This window comes from Falco biarmicus, chromosome 12 (genome assembly GCF_023638135.1).
Source record: "Falco biarmicus isolate bFalBia1 chromosome 12, bFalBia1.pri, whole genome shotgun sequence".
In the NCBI taxonomy this organism is placed as follows: domain Eukaryota; kingdom Metazoa; phylum Chordata; class Aves; order Falconiformes; family Falconidae; genus Falco; species Falco biarmicus.
Genome location: NC_079299.1, coordinates 568,286 through 592,059, shown reverse-complemented (window position 1 = coordinate 592,059; position 23,774 = coordinate 568,286). Strand labels below are relative to the sequence as shown.

The 23,774-nt window shown below is 49.9% G+C and overlaps 2 protein-coding genes across 2 annotated transcripts; one reads left to right on the top strand and one right to left on the bottom strand.

Moving 5' to 3' along the window:
* Nucleotides 1–1,877: 1,877 nt before the first annotated feature.
* LOC130157652 (solute carrier family 22 member 7-like) lies at nucleotides 1,878–17,556 on the top strand. Its single transcript, XM_056357532.1, is given in 6 exon segments — nucleotides 1,878–2,835; nucleotides 4,714–4,836; nucleotides 9,350–9,497; nucleotides 11,473–11,589; nucleotides 11,592–11,635; nucleotides 14,420–17,556. Coding segments are annotated over 6 exon segments (927 nt in total). The 5' UTR covers nucleotides 1,878–2,457; the 3' UTR covers nucleotides 14,537–17,556.
* Nucleotides 17,557–18,919: 1,363 nt separating this feature from the next.
* LOC130157809 (ribosome-binding protein 1-like) lies at nucleotides 18,920–22,418 on the bottom strand. The gene is made up of 5 exons (XM_056357756.1): nucleotides 21,603–22,418; nucleotides 20,909–21,057; nucleotides 20,562–20,684; nucleotides 19,394–19,546; nucleotides 18,920–19,069 (listed from the first exon to the last, which is right to left on the bottom strand). Exons 1-5 carry the CDS (start codon nucleotides 21,982–21,984, stop codon nucleotides 18,947–18,949), a joined length of 930 nt encoding a protein of 309 aa, XP_056213731.1. The 5' UTR covers nucleotides 21,985–22,418; the 3' UTR covers nucleotides 18,920–18,946.
* Nucleotides 22,419–23,774: the final 1,356 nt, after the last annotated feature.

Here is a 23,774-nt window from a genome sequence, read left to right as displayed (position 1 = left end):
CTGAAGGCATGGAAGTCGCTCACATTGTTTCATATCGGGAAGTGGGATCAGTGTTCATGTTTCTGATAGGCAAGAAAAGAAGCTTTGGCCAGATCCAGCTGACTTCCAAAACAGTTGTCGTTTGTTCGTGTAACCAACTGAAACGGCTGCACAGAAGGCAACTACAAGGAGTGGAAAGTCTTGTTAATGTGGCACCAGGTCAGAATGGCATGAAGTTGCTTTCTTCTAACACGAAGCAAAGATATTCAGGAGCCCCAGGACCTCTCCATGGGCTGCCTCTCTGCTTTCCCCAACGGAGCTTCAAACTCTGGTGGGCATGCGTCCTGCCGAGAGCATTTGGACACACTGCTGCAGTGTGGTGCACCTCAGAGTGATACTGCAGGCATCCTCAGCTGGCTTTGGCCAACTTTGCAGGACCTCGCAGGCCAAACTGCCTTGGCAAATAATAGATAAAACGAAGCATTCCTGTGTGTGGTGCATCCCCCTCCTGCAGGCACCCTGCCAGCATCCCAGCCCGTGATGAGCTGCGCTTAGCTGGGGACACCTCTGCCCCTGTGTGCAAGGGTAGCCTAACTCACCGGCTCTGACAGACACATATTTTCAGGGCAGTCAGGCATAGCTCGGAGGGGAGGGAGGATTTCCTGATCTGAGGCTTTCTTATAGGAGAAAAATACCATTTAAGGACCAGCCTGCAGAAGCTGATCAGCTCTCCAGCTACTCTGCCCCAGCCAAGCTGCCCATGGGGTGGCTCTGACTGCTGAAGGAGCAGATCAATGCCCTCGCTGCTTCCACCGCCCAGACTGTTCCAGTGTCACACAAGGTGCTGTGAAAGTCCTGCTGGAAACAGAAAAGCCAGCACACCAGTGACTCAGTCATTCCCCTCTTGATGAGTAACTGGCATCCCAACAAGGAGAAGAAAGAAATAATGCAGAGGCAAATTGCACACACGTGAAGTAAAAAGTAAATGCTTCTTTCCAGCTTTATACGTGAAAGCAGCAGCAGAGGAGCCCACCCACTCCCACTGCTGCCAGGCAAGCCCAACACATTCCCGTCAGGTCCTGGGTCTAATTAACTAAGTAGCAGGGCATAGTCAGTCACAGTGGTTGCACACATGGTGGTCATTAACTAGAGGTGGTGACTGGTTAAATGAATGCGTTTGGGCTGGAGAAACACAGCAACCAACTGATGCACATTTTAAGCAAGTGCCGTGCGAGGAGTGGAGCCCCGGCAGCTGCAGAGCAATGACCTGCAGCTTCATTTCTGACGGGGAGGCTGGAGCTGCTTTGCAGTTTAAACATGCCACCGCATATTGAGAATTTCTGTTCCTTGCTCTTAGAAGACCAGTGATGAATAAAAATAATTTGTCCTTTACTTCAACTTCAACTGTAACCCTGGAGGCACAGCACTGCCAGATGTCCCTGCTTCACTCCTGTATGCTTCTGCTTCGCTCCTGTAGCTGAACAAAGAGCTCGTTTTCTTGGTGAAGAGCATAAGAGTGGAAATTCTCATTGAAGACCCACCTCTTTCAGGAAACCACTCCCTGAAGCAGGTGGTGGAAGGACCACGGTGCAAGGTCCATGCAGGGGTGGCACTGGTCCCCAGAGCATGTGGCTGTGACTTTGCAGGGAGTATGTTGTGGCCCTAACACGGCAGGTGCAGCCTCTCCACCCGCCAGCACTGCAGCTCTCATCGCTTCCTTGTATGTGTCCTGGGAAAGCACTTTCCCAGGTGGAGACAGGGACTTTATGGGGAAATATTTTGACTTTGTCCATCCTTTGGAGGACACTGGTGGCCCTCACCCACAGCCCACCCTTTCTCCCCAGAATGTTTACCTCCATGGTTGCATCCATCCAGAGGCTCATCTCTCTTCTCTCCGGGGCACCCTCTGAGCCTCTCCATGCTCCCTGCTCCCAGGTCATGATGACACAAACGGTGCTGAAACCCACTTAGCTGATGCACAGCAACCAAGCTTTGGTGCCCCTGGGCATCCCTACACAGAGGGTCACTCCCGCCCTCCCGGGGACCTGTTTTATGGCCTGGCTGGTCCGGCCTGTGGTCAGCTCTCACTAGACAGAGTTTGTCCACACTAGAAGTGTTACCCTCACTCTAGAAACAGCAATACTTCCACAGCAGCCTTCCCACAGCTGCCTTCCTGATGTGGATCTCCCTCTCCAAAACCAGAGCAGGAGGAAAGGACTCCAAAAAGAGAAGGTGCCTTCTGCTGGGTCCACCTGCAATGGCTGCACTGTGTGCACACAGGATCATTTCTTTGGCTCTACCCCCGATGGAGAGTTTTGCTGTGACTTTTGACAACCTTTCAGCAAGATCTCAAAGTCCAGTGAGGTGGCTGTATGAAGAGCCAGGGGAGGCTGAGCTCCAAGGACAGAGCGCTTTTCAAGCTCATGTTGCCGCTCCTTAGTATGTAGCTGCTCTGAATGAGCAAACTCCACAAAAAAGATGAAATTTGAGGATCTCCTGCTGGACATCGGTGGCTTTGGAAGATTCCAGATTTTTATTTTGTGTATCTTCTGCTTACCCAGAATCAACCTTCCCATGCATTTCCTGCTGCACAATTTTCTTGCTGCTACATTCTCTCATCACTGTGCAATTCCACACCAGGAGGCATTTGCAGATCTCACCATGGAGGAAGTTCTGCTCATCAGCATCTCCTGGGAGCCCAATGGCACTTTCAGGTCCTGTGAGATGTTCTCACAGCCTCAGTTTCACCTGCTGCTCAATTCCTCTCTGCAACCAGAAAACAGCTCGGTGATCCAGCACTGCCAGCGCGGATGGGTCTATGACCACTCACAGTTCACCTCCACCATCTCCACCCAGGTAATGCCTGGCCTGCAATCTAGCAGAAAATGAAATGAGCTCAGTGTTTTGAGGAGCAGATGGAGAGGTGTTCGCTGGGTGCACAGAATCAGAGGGGACTCTTTGCATTTTAAGCAGTGGAAATTACTTGTTTAGAGAAGATGTCCTGGGATGGGGAAGTTCTGTGAAGCTCAGAGTTAGAAGCCAACTTTATGTTATTATTATTACTGTTATTGTTAGTTATCGTTATTGTTGTTCGGTTGTTATATTATTATAGTTGTTGTTATTGTTGTTGTTATTATTATTATTATCCTTATTATTGTATCTTGCTTAGATTGATAGTTAGAAGTGGACACTTATCCTTATAAACATTTTAATTTCTCCAGATGATTGAGAAATTGGGGGGAGGGGGGGAAGACACACATACAGGATTTTCTCTGCTTGAGTCCCATGACATTTGCACAGGATTGCACCCTATCAGGATTTCATGAGGCCCTGACTTGCTTTCTTAATTTTCTGAACACTTTGAAACTTCTATTCCCTTGGCCATCCCTCCTCTCCCATCTCCAGCTTCCTCCTCTTCTCCCCAGATCACACTGCCTCCCTCCTCCCACCAGCAGTGTCTCCTGCTGTCAAGCCAAGTGGCTCTCAGAGGGCCTTCCACAGAGACATGACATACTACCAGCCACAGCCTTGAGCCTTCTGGAGGTCCCTTCCCATCAAACATTAACCACTCACCTTCTGGAACACTTTGCTAGGGTTAACAGTGATACCTCTGGGTGTTAATACTTTACCTTCCTCCAGACTACAGGAGGTCTTAGGGAAGAGGACAATTAGGTCAGACAAAAGGGGCACAGCTGGGTTGGAAACAATAGCGCTGACTGTCCCAGGGCCAAGTCTTAGCCTAGAGCTGGTGCCTCCTCCCTCCCCAGCACCCAACCAACCACCCCTGCTTTGGGCAGGCATGGAGGCGAGGGTCAGATGTGCACCAGGTCTGGACCCAATTTCTGCACTGTTTCAGGGAGAAAGGTGTGAGTCACCCTCGGGGGGAAAAGGCAGGGGTGGCCCATGCAGCACGGGTGCTGAGCACGGAGCCTCATGATGCTGCACCCACAGTACAGTGCCCTTGGGACATGTTCAAGGGGTCAGGGCTTTCTCTGGAGTCTTTTTCTCTTGCAGCAGGAAAGGTTGCTGCAGGTCTGGCTGGCCTTGGCAGGGAGGCTGCAAGGCTGGGTTGATGATTAAATTAAGTTTCTCCAAGTCTGCACATACAGAAAATCCACCCTGCGGCTTGGCCCAGCGTTCTGTAATGATTAGCAGCAGTTGCACCTCCAGGAAAGTGACATGATGGAAGCATGGCTGGGCCAGCCTCTCAGTAAGAAACCAGCAGGGTGGCATCAAGAGCATGGGGTGCCTACCCTGCAGCCCTCCTGCCTTGCTGCACGGGGCTTCAAAGGGAATGGTCCAGGCACAGCAGCTGGGCACCAGTGCAGCGGTGCCTGGTGTGGGCTGAGCCACATCCTGCGCCCGGCACAGCCCGCACCCGCAGTGCCCATCACACCAGGGAGCCTGGCAGAGGGGGCCGCGGGGGGCGAGCGCCCGGGCAGGCTGAGAGCACCTATGGCAGGGGCCAGGAGAGGGGTAAGGGGAGTGCTCCATGGTGAGGGGAACCCAGGAAAGCTTGACGATGGCCAGCAAGTGTCCACAGAGAGGCTGTCACAACATCGATAGATAACTGGGCTGAGTTTTGTACGATGCAACTTGATGTTTTCCAGGAGCCCAGCACCATCCTGCTGCGGTTCAGTGCAGGATCCTCCCACTCAGCCGGCCAGGGCAGGTACACCTGGCAAGGCAGGGCCTGGGCTGGGCACTAAGTTTCATTGTGGCCTTGTGTTCCAGTGGGACCTGGTGTGCGAGCAGCACGGACTGAACCAGGCAACTGCAACCTTCTTCTTTGCTGGCGTGACAATGGGGGCCATGGTGTTCGGATACCTCTCGGACAGGTTTCATCCCCTTCAGGCTGTTCCTCCAGGGCCCCTGTTTTGTGACACGAACTTAACAAACCAGTGACCTGCAAGAGGCAATCAGAGGAGCAGAGAAAGGACAAAGCACAATCACAAACAGAGGATCCAGCCTCTCCCTTGAAAATTGGGTTAAAGTCCTAGAGGGAAGCAATTCAGGAGCTAATGCTTCATGGATCAGGCAGGCAGCAGCCCACCAGGGAGGCGGCTCTGGCCTCCAGCAGGGTACGATGCACTGCAACAGCGAGCAGTGCATTGCTTTTGTTGCTGCAGGAACAGTAAAAACTGAAAAAAAACCCCACTGTGAGACCAATTTCAGAAAATATGAAAACTGTCTAAAATGTTACAAAAAATGTCTAAAATGTAAGAAAACCAACCAACCAAACAAACAAAAAAACCACAAACCTGTCTAAAAATGTTAAAAAAAAAGCCAAAACAAGATGCTAAGAGAGTTACCTCCATGCAAGTTACATGGAAATTGGTTAAGGACACCCAAGTGAGAGGCTCGGAGGAAATGCATGCCACAGCTGCAAAAAAAGAGTCTCCAGAAAGCAAAAAGTGACTCTGTCATTGCTTGAGAAGGAGGGCAGGGGAGGTTCTTGAAAGCAGGGGACATTCCTCAAGAGCTGAGCAATGAGAAAGACAGGAACAAATCCACTCTCTCTGGTTAAACGTTAGAATGTGATAATGTAAACTTGAAAAAAAAGCTGAGTAATAACGTACAAAGGGCATCGATTAAGGAATTAAGTATTTTTGCAAACAGTAGAACCAGGGAACCTACCAGAGAACATGCAGTGCTGGCCTGCCATCAGGACGTACACTCGCTGCCCGCTGTCCATCACTTCATGCCTGAGCCTCCTGCCCAGGAAACCGCTCCGTTTCCTTCCTCCGGGAGCAAACTAGCGTTAGGGTACAGCAGGCTATAAAATCACTGCCTAGCAGAGGGGAACCAGCTTCACAGCACGAAGCACCGAGAGACTTAGAGCTGAGGATGGGAATTTTTACATCCATATCTTTCCCTGCAGGTCTGTGGGCACACGTGTGCAAGGACCCAGACGCCTGGCTGGTCTTCAAGCTGCGTGCCATGGCTTTGTATCTGAAAGAGTTTCATAGCACAGTTGGAGGGAAAGAAATTCAGAGTCAGGAAAAGGAGCAGGAAAAAATAAGGCAGAAGAGAAGGTCTCCACTAGAGCAAAATGAGAAATTGTGTTTCAGATGGGTAGTGAGGGGGGAGAGCCAATAGAAGATCAAGGCGTCAAAGGAGCATCTGGTCCCTCTGAAATGAGCTGCCAGAAGGGGGCACAGAGAAATACAGGGGTGAGTGCTAGTGAACTGCCAGGAGTGGGGTGGTCAGCCCGGCACCCTGCACCACCTTGGAGACCAAAAAGCTGCGGCACGGTCGGCATTGTGCGACCAGCAGTGGGGGGCTGGGAAGTGACATGTTTAAAATCAGTTTTTGACTGGTGTCCCACCAAGACCTCAGGAGCTGTGTGCCCAGCAGCCCGACCTCTCGCTGTACCAGGCAAATCTGCAGAAACTGTTCTGAAAGATCGAGTTGGTGGTGCACAGGTAGGTGTGACACACTAGTGAAGAATCAGTGGGGTTTTGCAGAGGATCCATGCCTCATAAACACACCCCATTTCTTCACATGCACTAGCAGGCATCTACATGGATTTCAAGCATTTTCCTTACCAGAGGCTCCTAAAGAAACTGAGCTGCCCTAGGATAAGAAGGAAGGTCTCTGCATGATTAGATAATTTATTAAAATGGAGGAAGGAGGGAGGAGATGTAAGTGTTTGGTTGTGACAATGGATGGAGACCCATGTGGACCTGTGCCTGGATTTGTGCACTTTTCAGCATGACTATAAATGATCTGGAAAAGGAGCAAGTGAGGAGGTGGTGCTGAGTGGCCAGGCTGGTAGAGATGAGACCTGCGTGTGGAGAACTGCAGAAGGAGCTTCACAAGTTCTGCTACTGGATGGGAGCATCAGAAGACAACGTTTCAGGGTAGATTAAAATAAAAAGAGAAGCAATTCTAACTTCTCATTTAAAATAGAGGCCTTTGAACTGACCAGAGCTGCTGAGGAGCAAGACTTTGGGGTTATGACAGACAGCTCTAGTCAAACATGCACTTGGCAAAGAAGAATTTTAATTAAGAATTATTAGGAAAATTAAGAATCATTAGGAAAGGAATACAAAATGAAAAAGGCTATCACTGTGCAGTAACACATACATGCATAGTGGCCCCACATCTTGAATACCATGTGCAGTTTTCCTTCCCCATCCCAAAATGATACAGAAGAAATGGAGAGAAGTTGGAGAAGCTAATGAAAAAGACCAAGCCATGGCTTGACTTGCAATCAGTCAGAGCAGGACCCTTCAGTCTGCTCAGGGGGCAGCTCAGGGAGGTTGGACAGCCATCTGTGCCCTCGTCAGCAGCCCGGAGCCAGGCTGGGGGCGCGCTGCCCACCTGAGTACCTGACCCTGGGGGCAGGGTTGACACTGGGAAAGGCTGGCAGCCCCGGGGATCGCAGCAGGGGCAGCACACCAGCACATCAGCAGTCAGTCTGGAAGATCAGTTACACCTCAGATGTCATGCCATGCCCCACAGAGCCCCTAAGACCCCTTAGAAGCTGACGTCCCATTAGCAACCTTCCTTTTCTCTGGCATAAATGAGGTCCCACCCCTTCGTGCTCACAGTTCATCTCTGTTGCTCCAGGTCCTGGCATTTTGATTAAGCTCAGGTTTGTTTTGTTCTAAGCCACTGCAGACATTTGGCTTTGAGAACATCTCTACTGACAAATTTTACCCTGGTAAACTCTCCAAAAACCTTCACTGTGAACATACATAAGCAAAAAAAAAAATTATATTTATGTATATATATTGATTTTTTCTGTTATTGCCTGCTTTTTCCCAAACACTCCTTTTGCACCTTGTCCTTGTACCAAATGGGCTGCATGATGCTTTGGCAGACTTCCAGACTGGGGTATTTATGAAAATGGCTGTATTTTTTCATTGTTATGCTTGTGCAGTTTGCTCCTTTTATATTTTCTCCATTTAATCTTTCAGAAGCTGTGCTTTCCTACCTCTCCCTTTGAAGACAATTTTAGCAGCGTTATTTCTAGCAGCTCGCTGTAGCCTGCAGCTCAGCCCTGCCAGCTTGCCTCTAGTTCTCCTAGCAGGTGGCGTGCGTTTGCTGAGAAAGTCTAGTAATGGGTCCATAAATAGCTGCCTTGCACCCTGCAGGGAATCTTACGGGTTTATACACTTCTTACTGTATTTTCAAGAAAAATCTTCATTTAAAAAAATACATCCTCTTCCTTAGGCAGTTACCCTATTGGAAACTGGTTGCAGCTCTGGTGTGTTTCTGGGTGTTTCCTGCTCCGACCCAGGGGCATTACGATGAATTTTGCAAACTGGCTCTGCTTAAATATCAAAGCAGATCCAGCAAGCTGCCCAGGCTCAAGCCACAGGTTGTTTTTTTCTCCAGCAGATACGTTAACTAGCTGCCACATTAAGTCATTTATGATCATTGTTAGGGATGTTATTGTGGCATTACGTCCCAGCACATCACTTTTTCCCCTGGAGCAATTATTCACCATCCTTCTCTGGTGGCCACTAATAGAGCCCTAATGCCAGAATCAGAGCAGGGTTTCAGTCCCTATAGACTGAACGTTACCTGTTGACAGGGTTAATTTAATGCTTTTGAACCTCATTTTTTGTCACATGCAGTGCTGATGTTCATCAGAAGACTGATATCTACCTTGTGCTCTGTTTTGATTTTTAGGTTTTCATAAGTTGTATAGAAATGCATACACATGTATTTGCGTCTGTGTGTGTATACATGCGCACTTGTGTGCGTTTGATTTTCTGTGTTTCTGCCCACCCTCCACAGAGGACTCTGCACCAGGGGTAAGATGGTCCTACAACTTCCCAAACCCTTTAGGAATGACCTCGCAGCAGGTTCCTCATAGACCCCTTAGGACACCAGGGCTATTTGCATATGTGGATTGGATTCATTTTATTTTGCTTTGGGATCTTTGTTTTCCTTCCAAGTTTTGGGGTGAAGGTGTCACAGTTCTCTGTCCTCCTTGACAGTGGTGGCAGTGGCTGGTCCTGAGCGAGTCAGGGAAGGACATGATGAGCCAGGCATTGGGACAGCCACAGGAGGGAGCAGGGTGGGCAGCACTGTGGGATTTCAAGCTGGCATTTGATGATGGTGTTGAACAGCGGAGCCCAAACCATTGTTTTGATCAGTGTGGCTCTTTCCATCGGAGAGCCTCATGGCTGGTGCTCACGAGGTAGGCTGGCCCTCAGAATCAGATCGTACCCCTGTACCATCAGCTACATCTGCAGACACTTCCTCCTCCCAGGACACTGCACCTTGTGCTTTTTGCAGAGTGGGCAATATTTTAATTTTCCTTCTTGAGTCTCTGGTTTGCCCCATTTCAAACCCTACTCCTGTGACAGGTTTCCAGCTGCTGTAACCCAGCCTGTGCTCATGGCAGGTTCAGACGGAAAGCATGCTCCTGCTGTTGCTTGTGTGCTCTGTCATGTTTGGGATGCTGAGCGCTGCCTGCATCTCCTACAGTATGCTGGCCATCACACGGACCCTCACCGTGGTGGCCCTGAGAGGCATCTCCCTTATTGTATTGCCTTTGGGTAGGTGTGTGCGGGGTTGTGGGTGCCCAGCAGTACAGGGGGACTTCGACCAGGCAATGGGGAGGTAGGGACTTGTCTACCAGACAGAACAGAGCTCACAGGAACAGAGTTTTGGAAATCGTTATGTGTGCCACTTCACTATGGGCAGCCAAAAAGAACATCTTTCTTGGGAGGATCCAAGAATTACAATTTACTGTTAGTCTAATTAATGCTCTAACAGTCTAGGCAACATGTAACAGCCACTTATCAGTACGTTGCAACATTAACACTTGCAATCTATGCTACCCAGTTCTCGGTAAGGCTCACCAGTCATACAACAAAAGGCATAAATCAAAGTATCTGCCCCTTTCCTCTGAGGCTGAGTTCTCACCCTTCAAATACACCCCTAAGACAATTCATAAGCATTGCCGTGTCCTCAGCAGGAGGACGGTGGGACATATGCAGTGACATGCAATACCTCCCCAGTCTTGAGTTTGCTCACAGTTTCTGTAAGTTCCCAGTCTGCATTTTTAGAAAGAGGTGAGGGGGAAAAAACACAAAAAAAGATCGTACAGAGCCAAGTGAAACTGAAGTGGAAGAATTTAAGTAATTGTATAATAAAACATATATATAAATATAAATATAATCTATATAAAAATATAAATTACATATTTATGTAATAAAAACAAGCCATAAAAAATTGAGTCCTGCGAAATTCACAGATAGATTTGAACCTACATTTCCCATGATTGTTTTTTTCTCTTATGTTAATGCATTTTATGGAGATGAGTTATCCTGTGTCCCTGGGTGGCTTGGGCTGTATGCCTACGGGAAGGAGCTGAACACTTTCCAGTAAGACCAGTTCTGCAAGTGGTTTTGCTCTACACATCATTCTCAGCTACTGCTGGAACAGTGACAGCAGTTGCTCATTAGTTTTATTGTAACATTAATCACTCACACCTTACAGGGATCTGGTCTTGGACCATTTCAGTGGGAGACTCCAATGAGAGATTTTGACAACTGTGTGACCTCAGCAGACCTCATACTCACATATTTCTTCAAGGTTGCAAGTCTTCCTACTGGCTGCACAGGACGCTCAGCTGAAAGCCTCCGTGAGAACGGCAGGTTCTGTGTTCTGCTTCCCTCGGGAGGATTTGGGTAGGCGTTGGCTGCTCTAGCAGGATGTAGCCACTGTGGGGTATTTCCAGTGCCTTCTGGGCCCAGAGTGCTCTGCAGACGCACAAAGCCCACATCCCCTCTAGGCCAGGTGGGCTGCACTGCGCCCTGGGAAGCCCTGGGCCATGCAGCCATGAATGCAGCCAGATGCAAGATCAGAGAGAAATCCAAAGAGAGGGAGCTGCAGGTGCTGGTTTATGGCAAGTGCTGGATCTCTTGCTGGAACAGATGGCAATGTAAGGCACAGGACCCCCACCCCACACAGGTCTGCTGAGCAGACCTCAGAGTGGCGAATCAGCTCTGCAGCAGTGCAGTATCCCTTGTGGCTCGGTGACCAGTGTAGATGCTTCACTGGGGGCCGCAGCCGCAATGATCTAGAGCCCAGTTGACTGTCTTTTGCAGAAGGCTTTGATTATTGTGAAAAACAAGTAATTTTAACAATTAACAAAGTAAGTATAGAGCTCACTAAATCCTTTCTACATGGTAATTTTACATACGCTACAATTTCAACATTTAGAGAGTCCCTAAAAGCACGAATCTGCAAATATAAACTCCTTGGGGCTAATTTTGATAGGTAAGAGTTTGAAACTTCAACCAGCTCAGAAAATTCAAGCTCTGACCAAAGATCGCAGGATAAAAATTTTGGCTAGACATACTACAATTAACAGATTGCACTCCTTTAGGGTAGAACACACGTACGTGTAACAAGGGTGTACCATTACTCTTACTCTCATGCACCACAGTTACTATTTTTAGCTGAGGTTGAAGTCTCATAGAGAAGACCCCCTCTCTTTGACCAGGGCCATGTATGCAGGGTAAGAAACACAGAGCTCCAACAGGAACACTGTCTTCTCTCCTCACACCACGTGGGTCCCAGAGTCTGTCCAGTGGCTCATCACCAATGGCAAAGTGAAACAGGCTCAGCGGCATCTGCTGAGAGTGCAAGAATGAACGGAAGGAAAGACTTCACTATCTCACCAGAGGTGAGAAACTGAAGATCCAGAGATGTGGTTTTCCTCTCTCGTTTTCTCTCTCTCTCTCTTATTTGATATTCTCTACTTCTGTTTGATACCTGAAGCAGTGCTCAGCCTGTGGTCTCTGAGGCACTGTGGTCCACAGGGTGCAATGCTCCATTTTACTCTAGAAAGCAGCTACATCCACTCTGAAAGATAAAGCAGCAGCTCAGCTCCCGTCAGGGCAGAAATCCCCTTCATTAGGTGGGGTGTCTTTCCATTCATTATTGCCGTGACAAGAAGCCTGAATATACTGGACACTGGACTAAATATGCAGCAAGGAAGAAGCATAGCCTGAAAAAATAAGGCAGGGGCATCACTCCAGTAACAGAAACGAGAGCATGCAGGTGCACAAGCAATTCGTGCAGCTTAGCATTTGCCACCTTGGTTGCTGCAGCGTTTGCCAGGTGTTGGTACAGTGCTGGCAGAAAAACAGACACACATGAATAGTATTTAGTTAGCATATTTTCCTCTCATATTGCACTGGAGATACTGCACATAGTGTTATCCAAAACCACAAAAGCTAGTCCACCTTAGGCTGTGTTTAGTGCACATGTGAAACTTGAAGACTCTCAGCCATCAAGCCCCAGTGGTGAATGTGGGTGAACATAATCAGCATAATCAATTTTTTCCCCTGGGTAAAGCTCTGCTCTCAGGTCAGTCTTAGCTCTGACAGCAGTTTTACAGGAACGTGGGCAAGGGTGAGACATTGGGAAAAGTAGGCATGCACCCACCGGTCTGAATCCATTCTTGCTTGACCCCAGAGGTCTAAAGGATGGAGCAGAGATTCTCAGCTAGATGACTGAACAAATAAAGAGGAAGGAGAACCCTATAAAATAGCCACCTGTCCTCAGTACTCCGAAGCTCAGGGTATGAGGCTGATATTGAAATCTGCATCTTGTGCTGAGTTCTGTCTTAAAAACATATTTTTGCAGTCAGGCTCACAAATATCAAGACCTTGGTCCATGATGATTTTTTGCATCCAGGGGATAGTGATAAGCTCAAGTGATGCCCCAGTTCTAGGCAGGACTCAAGAGCCAGACAGAAGCTAGTCTTCCTTTGGAGAAACACCAGAGCATAGTCAGTGCTCATAACCCTTCACAGCCAGGCTTAGATGGCTGCACATCTGTCATCTCCGGCTTATCTGGTCCACATGATTTGTCTTGACCTTCTCAAGGGTAACAAAATTCAGCTGTGAAATCCAGTGGGTATAGAAGTTTGTGGCTTGTTAAATATTGATCTCTTTCTTAGTATCTTTGGTTTTTGTCTTACCGAAAGAGGAAGATAGGAAACCCTTAGCACCAGCACATGAGCCTTGTGTTTTGCTGTCACAGTCCAGCTGCACCTCCATGTGCACCCAGTGTTCCCGCATCCAGACCACTTTCTTATCCCGGCCAGCATGCCATTTTTGAAAAGCAGTTTCTTAGTATTTGTTGAAGAGATGATTAGCCCTTTTGATTTACGACAGAAAAATGGTGTTTAATCATGTGAGAAATGATGAGCTGGCATGTTGTGGCAGACAGAAGTTGAGCGTGACTCTCCCTTGCATTTAAAAAAGCCAGTAGCTCTGACTAAATGTGTAAAAATAACAAGTTATAAGATTTCTCATTCAGCCTTGGCTGATGACTCTGTATTTCAGAGTGCAGTGTTTCACAAGGAAGGCCATGGGCTTGCCCCTCGTACCATTCTAAGGGTTAGGAAACATAGATGGGGCTTCCACACTTCACACCAAGTCACACCATGCTGCGACCCCTGGACCATGATCAAGAAAGGCTTGCAGGTGTGACACCTTGCTTGACATGGATTCATGAGGTTTACAAGGGCATACTTACTTTTTCTTGTCCATATACAAACATGGACTTGCCTGATTCAAATTTGCTTAGTCGATTTAACCATGCATCAGCGTGCTTTGATGACTGGTTATGGTAACAACTGATTTGCCTTAGTTCAGAAGACTTTGATTTTGAAAGACACATAATCCCAGGTAACTGCACAGCACGTGACTGACATGCTCTCAGATTTAATGGCATTGTCTTACAGAACTGATTAAGGAATTTCCCTGTGTGAATTTATTTTCAGTATGAGCTTTGTCACTCATCCAAAAACTGCAAAGAGTAGCATGCAATTAGAAATAAAATCTTAGCTCTTCCCTAGTGAAACATGCTGCTACTGATAGCTATCCTCTTCTCTTTCCTAAGGCTCTCTTTCATTTTGTACAATTCTTTCAACCAGAGAGCTCTTTGAGCTGGGATTTCTCTTTATTAGATACTTTTGCAAGTCCCCAGCCCCCATAATTGTTCACCACTGTCTCAATTGTAGGTGATGCTGCATTCCTGCAGGATCCCTCACTGTCCTCCCACCCCAGCCATCACTGAATTGTGTGCATTTTAAGTTTCCTGGGTTCTCACTATTCTGGCTCTCCCAGTTGTCCTTCCAGATGCCAAGAAGTCTAGCTATCGATACATACTGGAAGATGTTTTCCATGTCAATGTCTTACGTTACCCATTTTAATAGTAAATCATGCAACTTAGCAAGAGGACAGACTGCTGTCAGGGTAACTCGAATGTAATATTGAAATTCTCAGCATTGCAGAAGTAGTCTGTTATCAGAGCATTGTTCTGCAATGGGAATGCATGGCAAAACCAAGGTGGAGCTGGAGCTGAGAAGGGCTAAGACCCCAGCCTGCCTAAGGTTTCATGTCCAGGTCCTAAAAGCACAGCAGCTAAGCTCTTTCCTTCTTTCCACCTCTCCCAGGCCCTCAGGGGGATGGCAACAGACAAAAAGCCAGGAGGGAATTACTCCTACATCAGATTGTTCAGGACACCAGTCCTGCAGAAAATGTCTCTGTGTTCTGGGGCTTTTAGGTCTTAAACCAGGTTTTAACACCTATTAATAATGATTTTGTAACGGTAAAGGGAACTACTGGTCAAAGTGAAGAAACATATTTCCTCCACAATTAGGAATAAAATTTAAGGTGGAGAATAACCAATTAAATCTTTGTAACCACTGGGGTTATATGTTGCAAGTGTGCAACACCTTGTGTATCCTAACCTATTGTCTGAGTGATTGAGGGCTAGCCCAGAGAGAGAGAGTGTGTATGTGAAAGACACAGTTTTACTGCAAGACAAATATTTTGTGGTCCTTGTGAGGGAGCCAGTTGTTATTTGGAAATAATGGGAGACAAACAGAGTAAAGGAATATTAAAGAAAAGCCCACTGGGATACATTTTACATCACTGGAAACAAATTGCTGGTTCCCTAGGAGGATCATCCAAAAGGGGGAAGATCTGATAAAATATTGTAATCAATAGTGGCCTCTCTATAAATTGGAGAGTGGAGAGAAATGGCCAGTAAATGGAACTTTGAATTATAATATGTTGTTACAGTTAATACTATTTCTAAGACTAGAAAGAAAAGGGGATGAAGTAATACGTGCTGATGTTTTTCACGTTAAGACAACATCCAGAGTGACGGAAAAAATGTGGAATTAATTTCACTCCAGTGGATCCTTTAGCTTTGACATTAGGAAAAGATAACAAGAGCAATAAAACATTGAAAAAATGTTGCTCTGCCTGTAACATAGGGCAGAGGTGTCTAAAATTAACCCATGAAAATATAGAAGAAGATTTTGAAAGGTTAACTGCACCTAGGTTGCAAGTTACACATGAAAATAATAGTGACATGGAATCAGAAACAGTAGGGGAACAGACCCTACACCTGCTCCTGTTTCTAAAAGAACCAGGAGTTGACAACCATCAATACTGAAAGATCTTCTGAAATCAGCGATTCAAGCCTCTTTGCAGAAGGCAGCAGGGAATGATGGTCCAATGTTTATAAAAGTACCATTTTCCATTACTGATTTGAATAATTGGAAAATAGCAGCTGGAAATTTGATCCAGAAAAGGTGGCAAGTGCATTTGAAATGATGATTAAAACACAAAACCCAGATTGGCAAGATACAGATGCAATATTGCACATATTATTTGACAGTACAGAAAGATACAAGATTCGAAGGGCAGTACTACATTTCCCTTTGACAGATCCCCATGGAACCCTAATGACTGAGATGATAGAAAATTGATAAGATGATATCAAAATTTTATATTATTTGGAATACATAATGCCACCCCAAAAGCTGTCAATATGAAATAAAGCAAGATAAGAAAGAGTCCCAAACAAATTTCTTAAATCGATTATAGGAAGCAACAAGGAAATATACCACTCTAGATGTTGAATCAGAAAAAGGAAAAGGGCATTTGGCTACTCTGTTTATTGGGCACACATCAAATGGTATTAAGTGGAAACTACAAAAACTCCAAGGAATAGAGGCGAGAGATATTCGAAAAATATTAGATGTTGCATAGACGGTATGTCAAAATAGGGATCACCAAAGAAACACACTAATATTAAGTTGATAGCAGCCTTAGAGAGCTTTTGTCTTAAGTGGTTAAGCCACATTTTTGTTTTTGTCATGTACTATTTCTTGTTCTATCCAACTTATTCAACATGTGGTAACTCAAATGCAATCTGCAACAATGGTGAACGCAAAAGGTTAAAAAAAATCATACGATCTATACACCATCTAGTTGGCCAACAGTTATAGATACTATCTAGGATTCTTTCATTTTTATTTTAACTTTTACTATATCAATATAAGGTTTAAAGACTATAGATAATTTTAGATATTTTAGGCTGTTTATAAGTATCAACAACTCACAAGATAAGCCATAAGGTGGGAAGGAAGGCAATAAAGATTTGCACAAGAGCTTACAATAAAGGAAATCTTTGCTGCAAAAGCAAAAAAGGAAAAGCTGAAAAATGGAAAGATCACATCACTTTGCTGCACCTGCTGCTGCGGGGCTCCTCCTACCAGGGGCTCTACGAGGGTGATGGCCACCCCGATACACTCAACAGCTTGCTCCAGCCTAGTTTGCAATCCTGGTAAAATCCAGGTGTTCCCTCTTTTTTGGAGGCTTTCCAAAGGCAAAAGGTGTCGGGCCAGGCATGCTGCTGACATGACAGTGCTGTCACTGGCCGTCTTTGCTTCATGAGGTTCTCCCCATGATTCACAAAGTCCAGGAAGAGAAACTGAAGGCTAATGGTGGCTGCGGGGAAAAGCTCTGCTCACGGGGTTTGTCCCTCCACTGCGGGGAGATGGACCTGCCAGAGCCCGGGGTACTTGTCGGGTATGCAGCCTATGCACGTACAACAGGGCTGGGGGATGCAGCAGCAGCAGGGCTTGTAAATGAGTGTGTGGGGTCTCAGCTGCCACGCAAGGGGCTGGGGCCACCACCTGCCGGGGACACACAGCCCTCTGGCCACGTGCGACACTCCACCAGCTCCTGTCCCGCAAGGGACTGCAGGCAGTGATGGAGGGGTGTCACCGAGCCACCCACCGAATCTGGGGAGGCGGGGGTGGTCCTTCTCATGGCTCACCGTGACCCCCCGAAGGTGCTCAGCCCATTTCTGCAATGAGCACTGACGAGCTCAGCACTGATGGGTGCCCCACGTTCTGGGAGCGGCAGCCCTTGCTTGCTCAGCAGAGCCCCAGAGAGCTCGGTGCCTCTGGACAAGGGTGGGAGGCAGGTCTGGAGGGGGGTGGGGGGTGGGGGGCTCTCAGCTTGCCGTTCCCTCAGCCAGAATTCAGCAGGACCCCTTTTTCTTGCCTGATCAGAGACAGGTCACGCACATACCCCACAGCCCAAGTGTGATTTGCACATCCCTTCTCCATCATGACCCCAAAAGCTGCAGTGCTGGGGGGACAGGACACGTGTCTACCCAGTCCTGCCTGCGTGGAGTCTGGTGTGTCTAACATAGAGGTTGAGCACACACTGACATCTCTAGGAACAAAACGGAGACGGGTCTGGCCTTCATCCCCCTTCCTGGCCTTGGTTCTTCACACACCCCAGAGGCATCAAGTACTTTGGGGGCCTTTTCCCCCCACCAGCTCCTCAAATCCCGCTGATGTCAGTGCCGGGCTCAGCAGCTTTATTGGGAGGAGGCAGGCACCGAGCTGTGACGTGGTCTCTGCCATTTCCTAAGAAACCAACTTGAAAGAAAAAAAAAAAAATTAAAAAAAAAAAGAAAAAAAGAAAAAAATAGGGGAAAAAAGGGTGGGTATGTGTGGATTTTCAAAAGGAAAGCCACAACAAGGGGCGAGCAGAAGGCTGGAGAGCATACCCTTGGGCAGTACCCAAGGACCACCACCACACAGGACCCACAGGGACAGAATTTCAGGGGTGCACTGAGGTTCAAGCGAGCAGGAGCAGCCTGTGCTGGGCTGGCATGGCTGTGCTGCTGTGCCCTGTCCCCATGGCAGGGGACCTCAGGTGCACCGTCAGCGTGAAAACTCACGTGGCTGGAAGGGAAGGCTTCTCTCCTTTGTGTATCTTGGAGAAAAAACAGAGGGGATGGCTTTTTGCAGCACAGCAAGCAAGGTGGGGAATAGAGGATCTGCTCCGGGCCACAGCAGGGTCCTTCTTCACTGACCCCAAGCACCTGGCTGGCTTGCAAACTTCATAAAAAATTAATAAATAATAACCGGGAAAATGAAGCAAGGATAAGCTCTTTTCACTACATCATTTTAATTGCATTGACACCCAGAAATACACAAAAGGATACGTGCCAAGAGCCACCCATCAAAGAGAGGCTTCCTTCCATGGTGGGTCTCACTTTCACACTTCTTTCACTCCAACAAGCAAAAAAAAAAAAAGGCAAAAGAAAAAAATAATAGGAAAAAATAATCGCACCGGTTCGTGGACAAGCACAGTCTTCCCTTTTCACAGATTTGTGGGCTCTGCCTGCCCCGACGTGGCTGCGTCAGCTCCCTGGGGAACAAACGGTTGGTTGTACAAAACAGTATGAAGATTTTATTATAAACATATGCCTGCACTGTTTACTGGTAGGGGGTTTTGTATTTTTATTTTTCAATAATAAACATATTATATATTATATAATATATAATAATAAAAATGTTATTAAAACTACTTTCAAAACTAGGTTTTAGGTCACTAATGGCTTGTAACTTCTATGTAACATCAGCACAGGTGACCCCAAAGCAGAGAGGGTTTCCCCTGCCCTTCCACTTGGCAAAAACATCCTTGTTTCCCCTGCCAGGCCGCCAAAAGCCATTTGGCAGTCTCTTCCTCACTCCCTCCTCTACCTCCAGCTAGCTGGGGCGTCTGTAGAAGCACCCTCCAGAAAGGGGGTGGCCAAGCCTGATGGGCAGTCACCCCCAGGGCTTGCCAGAGGGCGGCCCCAGGCTCTGCCCCCCGCCCCAGTCTTACTTGCTCTCCATCTGGCTGCTGGTCTGGTTGAGGGCATCCCTCAGGATGGAGTTCTCCTGCTGCAGGCGAGCCAGCTGCGTGTTGGGGCCGTTCTCCAGCTGCTCCTGCAGGGTCCGGATCTAGGGGGAGACCAACAGCGGTTAATGCCGCCGCCGCCAGCCCCTCAGCTCTCCCCTGAGGAGCCCACTCCATGGGCAAGAGGGACTGGCAAGGAAGCCACAGCGAGCTGTCTGCTGATGCTGACAGTCCCCGGGGCTGCCGCATCCCATGAGGATGCTCCCACATCCCTCTTCTACAGCTCAGGAGCACTGCGGGGCTCTCGCCCCTCCCTGAGGCTCTGGCCCCCTCGTCCACCTCGGTCTTCTCCAAAAGACCAGGCAGCTGCCACCGAGGGCCAGCCGGCAGCCAGCGGAGGAAGCTGCAGAGCACCGCGTGGGGCTCACCTTGCCCTGCAGCTGCTGCGTTTCGCTGACATGGTCCTGGTAGCTGGCCTGCATGCGTGCCTGCACCGCTGCCATCTCCTGCTCGCGGGCCAGCAGCTGCTCCCTCAGCTTGCCCTCCACGGCCGTCGCCTTGGCCCGCTCGGCCGCCAGCTCCTTCGAGGAGAGAAGCCACCCGGTCAGTCCTCAGCGCAGGAACTTCCCTGCTTTAAGGGGACTCTCGAAACAAGTGGCCTCCGAGCTCAGAAGACTTTAAGAAGTGTAACCCTTTCGGCGCTGCCCCCAGGCCCAGCTACACCGTTCCGCACTTACATTTTCTCCTGCATTAAGCTTTGGGCTCAGTGGCCACTGGATGCCACTGTTGTTCCACACTGGGCCAGCTAAGAGACAGGAGTGACAGCCTGGAATTTTATTCCCCTCCCCGGCCCCAGGATCAATATCATCACATCAAGTCTGGGGCAAAGCAGGAAAACTAAAAAAAAGAAAACACCCCCACAAACCAAACACACCCCCCCTCCGCCCCCTGCCAAGGCAGGGGTGCTCTCTTGGCCGGCTGGGTGATGCCGTGCCGCTGCCCGGGGCTGCCTGCACAGGCCGGGGCTTAGCACAGCACTCAGTGCACAGGGTGGCTTCGCCCTCTCCTCTCCTGCCTGCAGGCAGATGGACCTGCTGCAGCAGGGTCCTGGCGGCTGCGGGGCAGGAGGTGCTGAGCACGACGCGCCGGGGGTCCCTTCTGACTTCAACACCCAACGAGAGGTGGAGGCAAGGGGCTGAGTCAGGCAAGGGGGCTGTAAATAGCACCAGGCTCCTTAAAAAGGGACTGATCAACACCTCCTCAGCTCAGGGGCTCTGCCAAGAGATGGGAAGGGCTTTATTGTCCTCCGTAAAGCAGCAGAAAGCTGCAGTCTCTTGCGGGCACGGCTTCAGCCCGCTCCTGCTGCGGCTGCCAACAGGACACGTGCCTCCCCGGGCTGGATCAGGCCCAGGAGAGGAGCTCAGGTGGGCATCTCCTCCCCTTTTGGGGGAGAAAACAGCAAGCAGATGAAGGGCCCAGAGAACCCCTGCGCTTCACCTCCAAGGGCGGGTGAGATGCGGGGAGAGGGAGGCACACGGCGAGCCGTGAGGCGCAGAGCCCGTGCCAGGGGTGCCGGGAGGGCTGCGCGGCACTTACCTTGCTCAGCTCCCGCATCTTGTTTCTGGCAGCGGCTGCAGCCTCCTGCTCTGTGGCGAGCTGCTTCTCCTTCTCCTCCAGCTGGCGTTTCAGGACAGTGACAGGGTCACCCTTCTGCGTGGCCTGCCGGCGCAGGGTGGCACATCAGCGGGGACCACCACTCCGGGATCCAACCCCTCCACCCCACACGCACAGGGTCCTGCCCTCTGCTCCAGGGAAAATTCAGCTCCTGCCTCTAAGGCTGCCCCTCGGGGGACAGCCTGCCCGAAAACGGGCTGCCTTCACCCCTCCGCACCCCCGGAGGCTCGGCCCAGCCCTGGTGGCCACGGCGGTGCTGGCAGCCCTACCATGTGCCAGGTGTCCTGGACGATGCCCGCTTTCTCCGTCAGGATCTCGATGAGCCGCTGGGCCTCCCCCTCGCTGAACGCCGTGCTGCTGACAGTGGACACAAGCGTCTTGTAGGGCAGGTAGAGGGGCCCATCCGAGTCCGCAGGTGCTGGGGAGGAGAGAGGAGGGCTTGGGAGCGCTCGAGCCAACGGCAGGGCTGAGTAGCATCACCTCAGTTGACTTCAACCCCATAACTGCCATTTCACACCAGCAACCTCCCAGATGTCCACAGCCAAGTTTGATACCTCTCTAATTGAAAGCAACGTGACGAGCGCTGGGGACGGCGCCCACCACAGACAAGTGTTCCCTGAGCCAGCTGCCACCTCTGCCTGGCTCTGCTACTGCTCCCGCCGCCCTGCCACCACCCTCCATCACACTGAGCGATTGCAGCCGGAGCTGGGCACGCTTTGCTCATGCCAGGGAGCAGAGACATGGTGGGCATCAGAAGCTGGACTCCATCATGACACAGCCTCGCTGGGGGATTTTGCTCCACGCAGTGGTGCCGGTGATGGCAGAGCAGCAAGGTCATCTCCTGCCTTTCACCAGGCTGGTTCATTCCAGCTCTTCGCTAAGGGCACGAGAGGACTCCAGCCCTTCTCCTATCCCTCTGCCAGCTTACCCGACGGGGATATATGCAGAGGAACTTGGCCTTACCTGGCTCGCTCTTCTTCTTGGATGCAGCCGCCTTCTTTACACATCCATTATGCTTCTGCTCCTCATGGGTTGGAAGAGCATTGGTTTTCTTGACGGTGATGGAGCTGACCACTGGAGCACTTTGGTGCACCTCTGGGACTTTTCCATTAGGTTTCTCTTCCTTTTCCTTTCCTTTTCCTTTTCTCTCAACAACTTTCTCTTTCTTTGTCTCTTTTTCCTGCTTCTGGGTCTTCTTAAGATTTTTGCCTTGCTTGGCCAAGGCTTTCTCTGATGAAGTCTCCTTCATGGAGAAGGTGAACACCATGAAGATCCCAGTGGCCGATACCATCATCAAACCTCCAAAGAGCATAGCACCCAGCGTCTGAGGGTCGTAGACATCCATCCTGCCTTATTCTTCTGTGCCTGCAAGACACCAGAACAACAGTTAGTGGGGAAAACAAAGAGGTACAATGGCCTTTCTGTGAGCAGCAAGTTTCCTATGTCCATCTGTGTTTCCAAACGGCACCACGCTCCACAAAGTGCTCAGGATTCACACACCTCTGGTGAGGGCAACCTGCCGACACCCCCCGCCACCTCCCAGGTTTGCAATCCCCCGCTGCGCTGCCTGCGCACGGTGCTCCAGCTGCACCACAGGGGCTGCTTGCGCTGGCTGCAGCAAGCTCCAGAAGAACCAAAGAGGGGGAAGAAAAAAACAGGGATGCAATCAGAGACAGCCATGAGCAAAGTGCCCATGACATGTCCAATGGGACACTTTTGCACGACCCTGGGCAATCCCTGCAGCCCTGCAGCAGTAAGAGAGCCCGTTTCCAGACGGCCTGGTGCAGTCTGGCCAAGACCTGGGGTCTCCCTGGGCCACCTGGCCTTATCACTGCACCCAGGCGCAGGTGGAAGTGCATCCAGGGTCTCAGCTTTGGAATAAAACATCCCCCTGGAAGGGGAAAGCATACACGGGAGAGCTTTCCCCAGCTTTGCAACAGCCCTGGCCGCCTCCCTTTGCCACCCGCACCCTGCGGCACTGCTGGCCTCTGCCCAGCCTGGCAGGGAGGACGCGCGGTGACCACATCCCACTGGGTAGCTGCTCCCAGCCTCCAGTGACAAGAACCACCCCAGCAATGATGCTACAGATGTCATGTCACACAGAGAACCAAGACGCTACCATCTCCTTGAGATGCAAACACCAGGAAAAGGCCTCAGTTCAAGCCAAAAAAATGCAAAGCATGGTCATTAACCATCTCATCTCCCCAGTAGATGCCCGCAGGAAGAAACGAGACTTGCAAAGGGAGCACTGGATATGGCGCTTCTCTTTCCAACTCTGCTATTAACTGGCGGGCAAACTGGGCACATGGTCCTTTCCCACCCTCCTCTCCACGCTCAGGTTCTCCATCCATAACACATGGAGCAGCAACGGAGACTGTACTGCCTGGTCTGAGACCTGGCAGGCGGGGTGCAGCCCCACGTGGAGGAAGATGCTGCTGCCTCCACTCTTCTTAACCGCTAACCAAACCCCGTCCCAAGTCTGGAAGCCAGGCTCTTCCCCGCTGTCCCACTCGCGTGTTTCCCCCGTGGGCATCACCTCCACGTGGCTCACAACCCCCCCGATGCTGCAGTCAGGCAGTTCATCTGCGCAGGGGCACTCCCCAGGAGGTGCCAGGCCGCGCTTTCTCGTGATCAACGCATCAAGCCCTCGGCTATCAGAAGTTCCCATCCCCGCGCTTAACTGTAAACATTATTGAATTTCCTCTTTAAGAGGTTGCGGGTTGGGGACGGAGGGAGCGGCTGGAAAGGGAGGAGGCAAAAATAAGAATAAAACTAAGGAGATCAGCATCTTTTCAAAACCTCAGTGCTCGCAGGGAGAGACCTCGGAGCTTCTCCCTTTCTCACAGCCGACAGCTGCCGAATCCGCACCGGTGCAGCCAGGAGGTGACAGTGCAATGAAAATGTCACCTCCAACCCCAGGGGGGTTGTTGAGAGCTGTTTCAACCAGCAGCCCAGCTCTCCCTGCCCGTCTCGCCAAGCAGAAGCAGCAGAGCCGGCAGGCGGGCAGGCTGCCAACGCCAGCTGGAACCAGCCTCCCCCGGCAGGGCCACGGTCCTACCCCAGGGCACCGCGCGAGATCCCAGCTGATACTACCGGCATCGCTACCACAGGTCCGTCCTGGCCGTCTGGGATTTC

Bases quoted from the DNA above. Each gene is read 5' to 3' on its own strand.
- LOC130157809 (XM_056357756.1), bottom strand. From the start codon at position 21,984: ATGGATGTCTACGACCCTCAGACGCTGGGTGCTATGCTCTTTGGAGGT. The intron at 20,685-20,908 runs GTAGGGCTGCCA...CTGCGCCGGCAG, and splicing joins TCCAGGACACCTGGCACATG to GCCACGCAGAAGGGTGACCC. The intron at 19,070-19,393 runs GTGAGCCCCACG...GTCTCCCCCTAG, and splicing joins CGCAGCAGCTGCAGGGCAAG to ATCCGGACCCTGCAGGAGCA.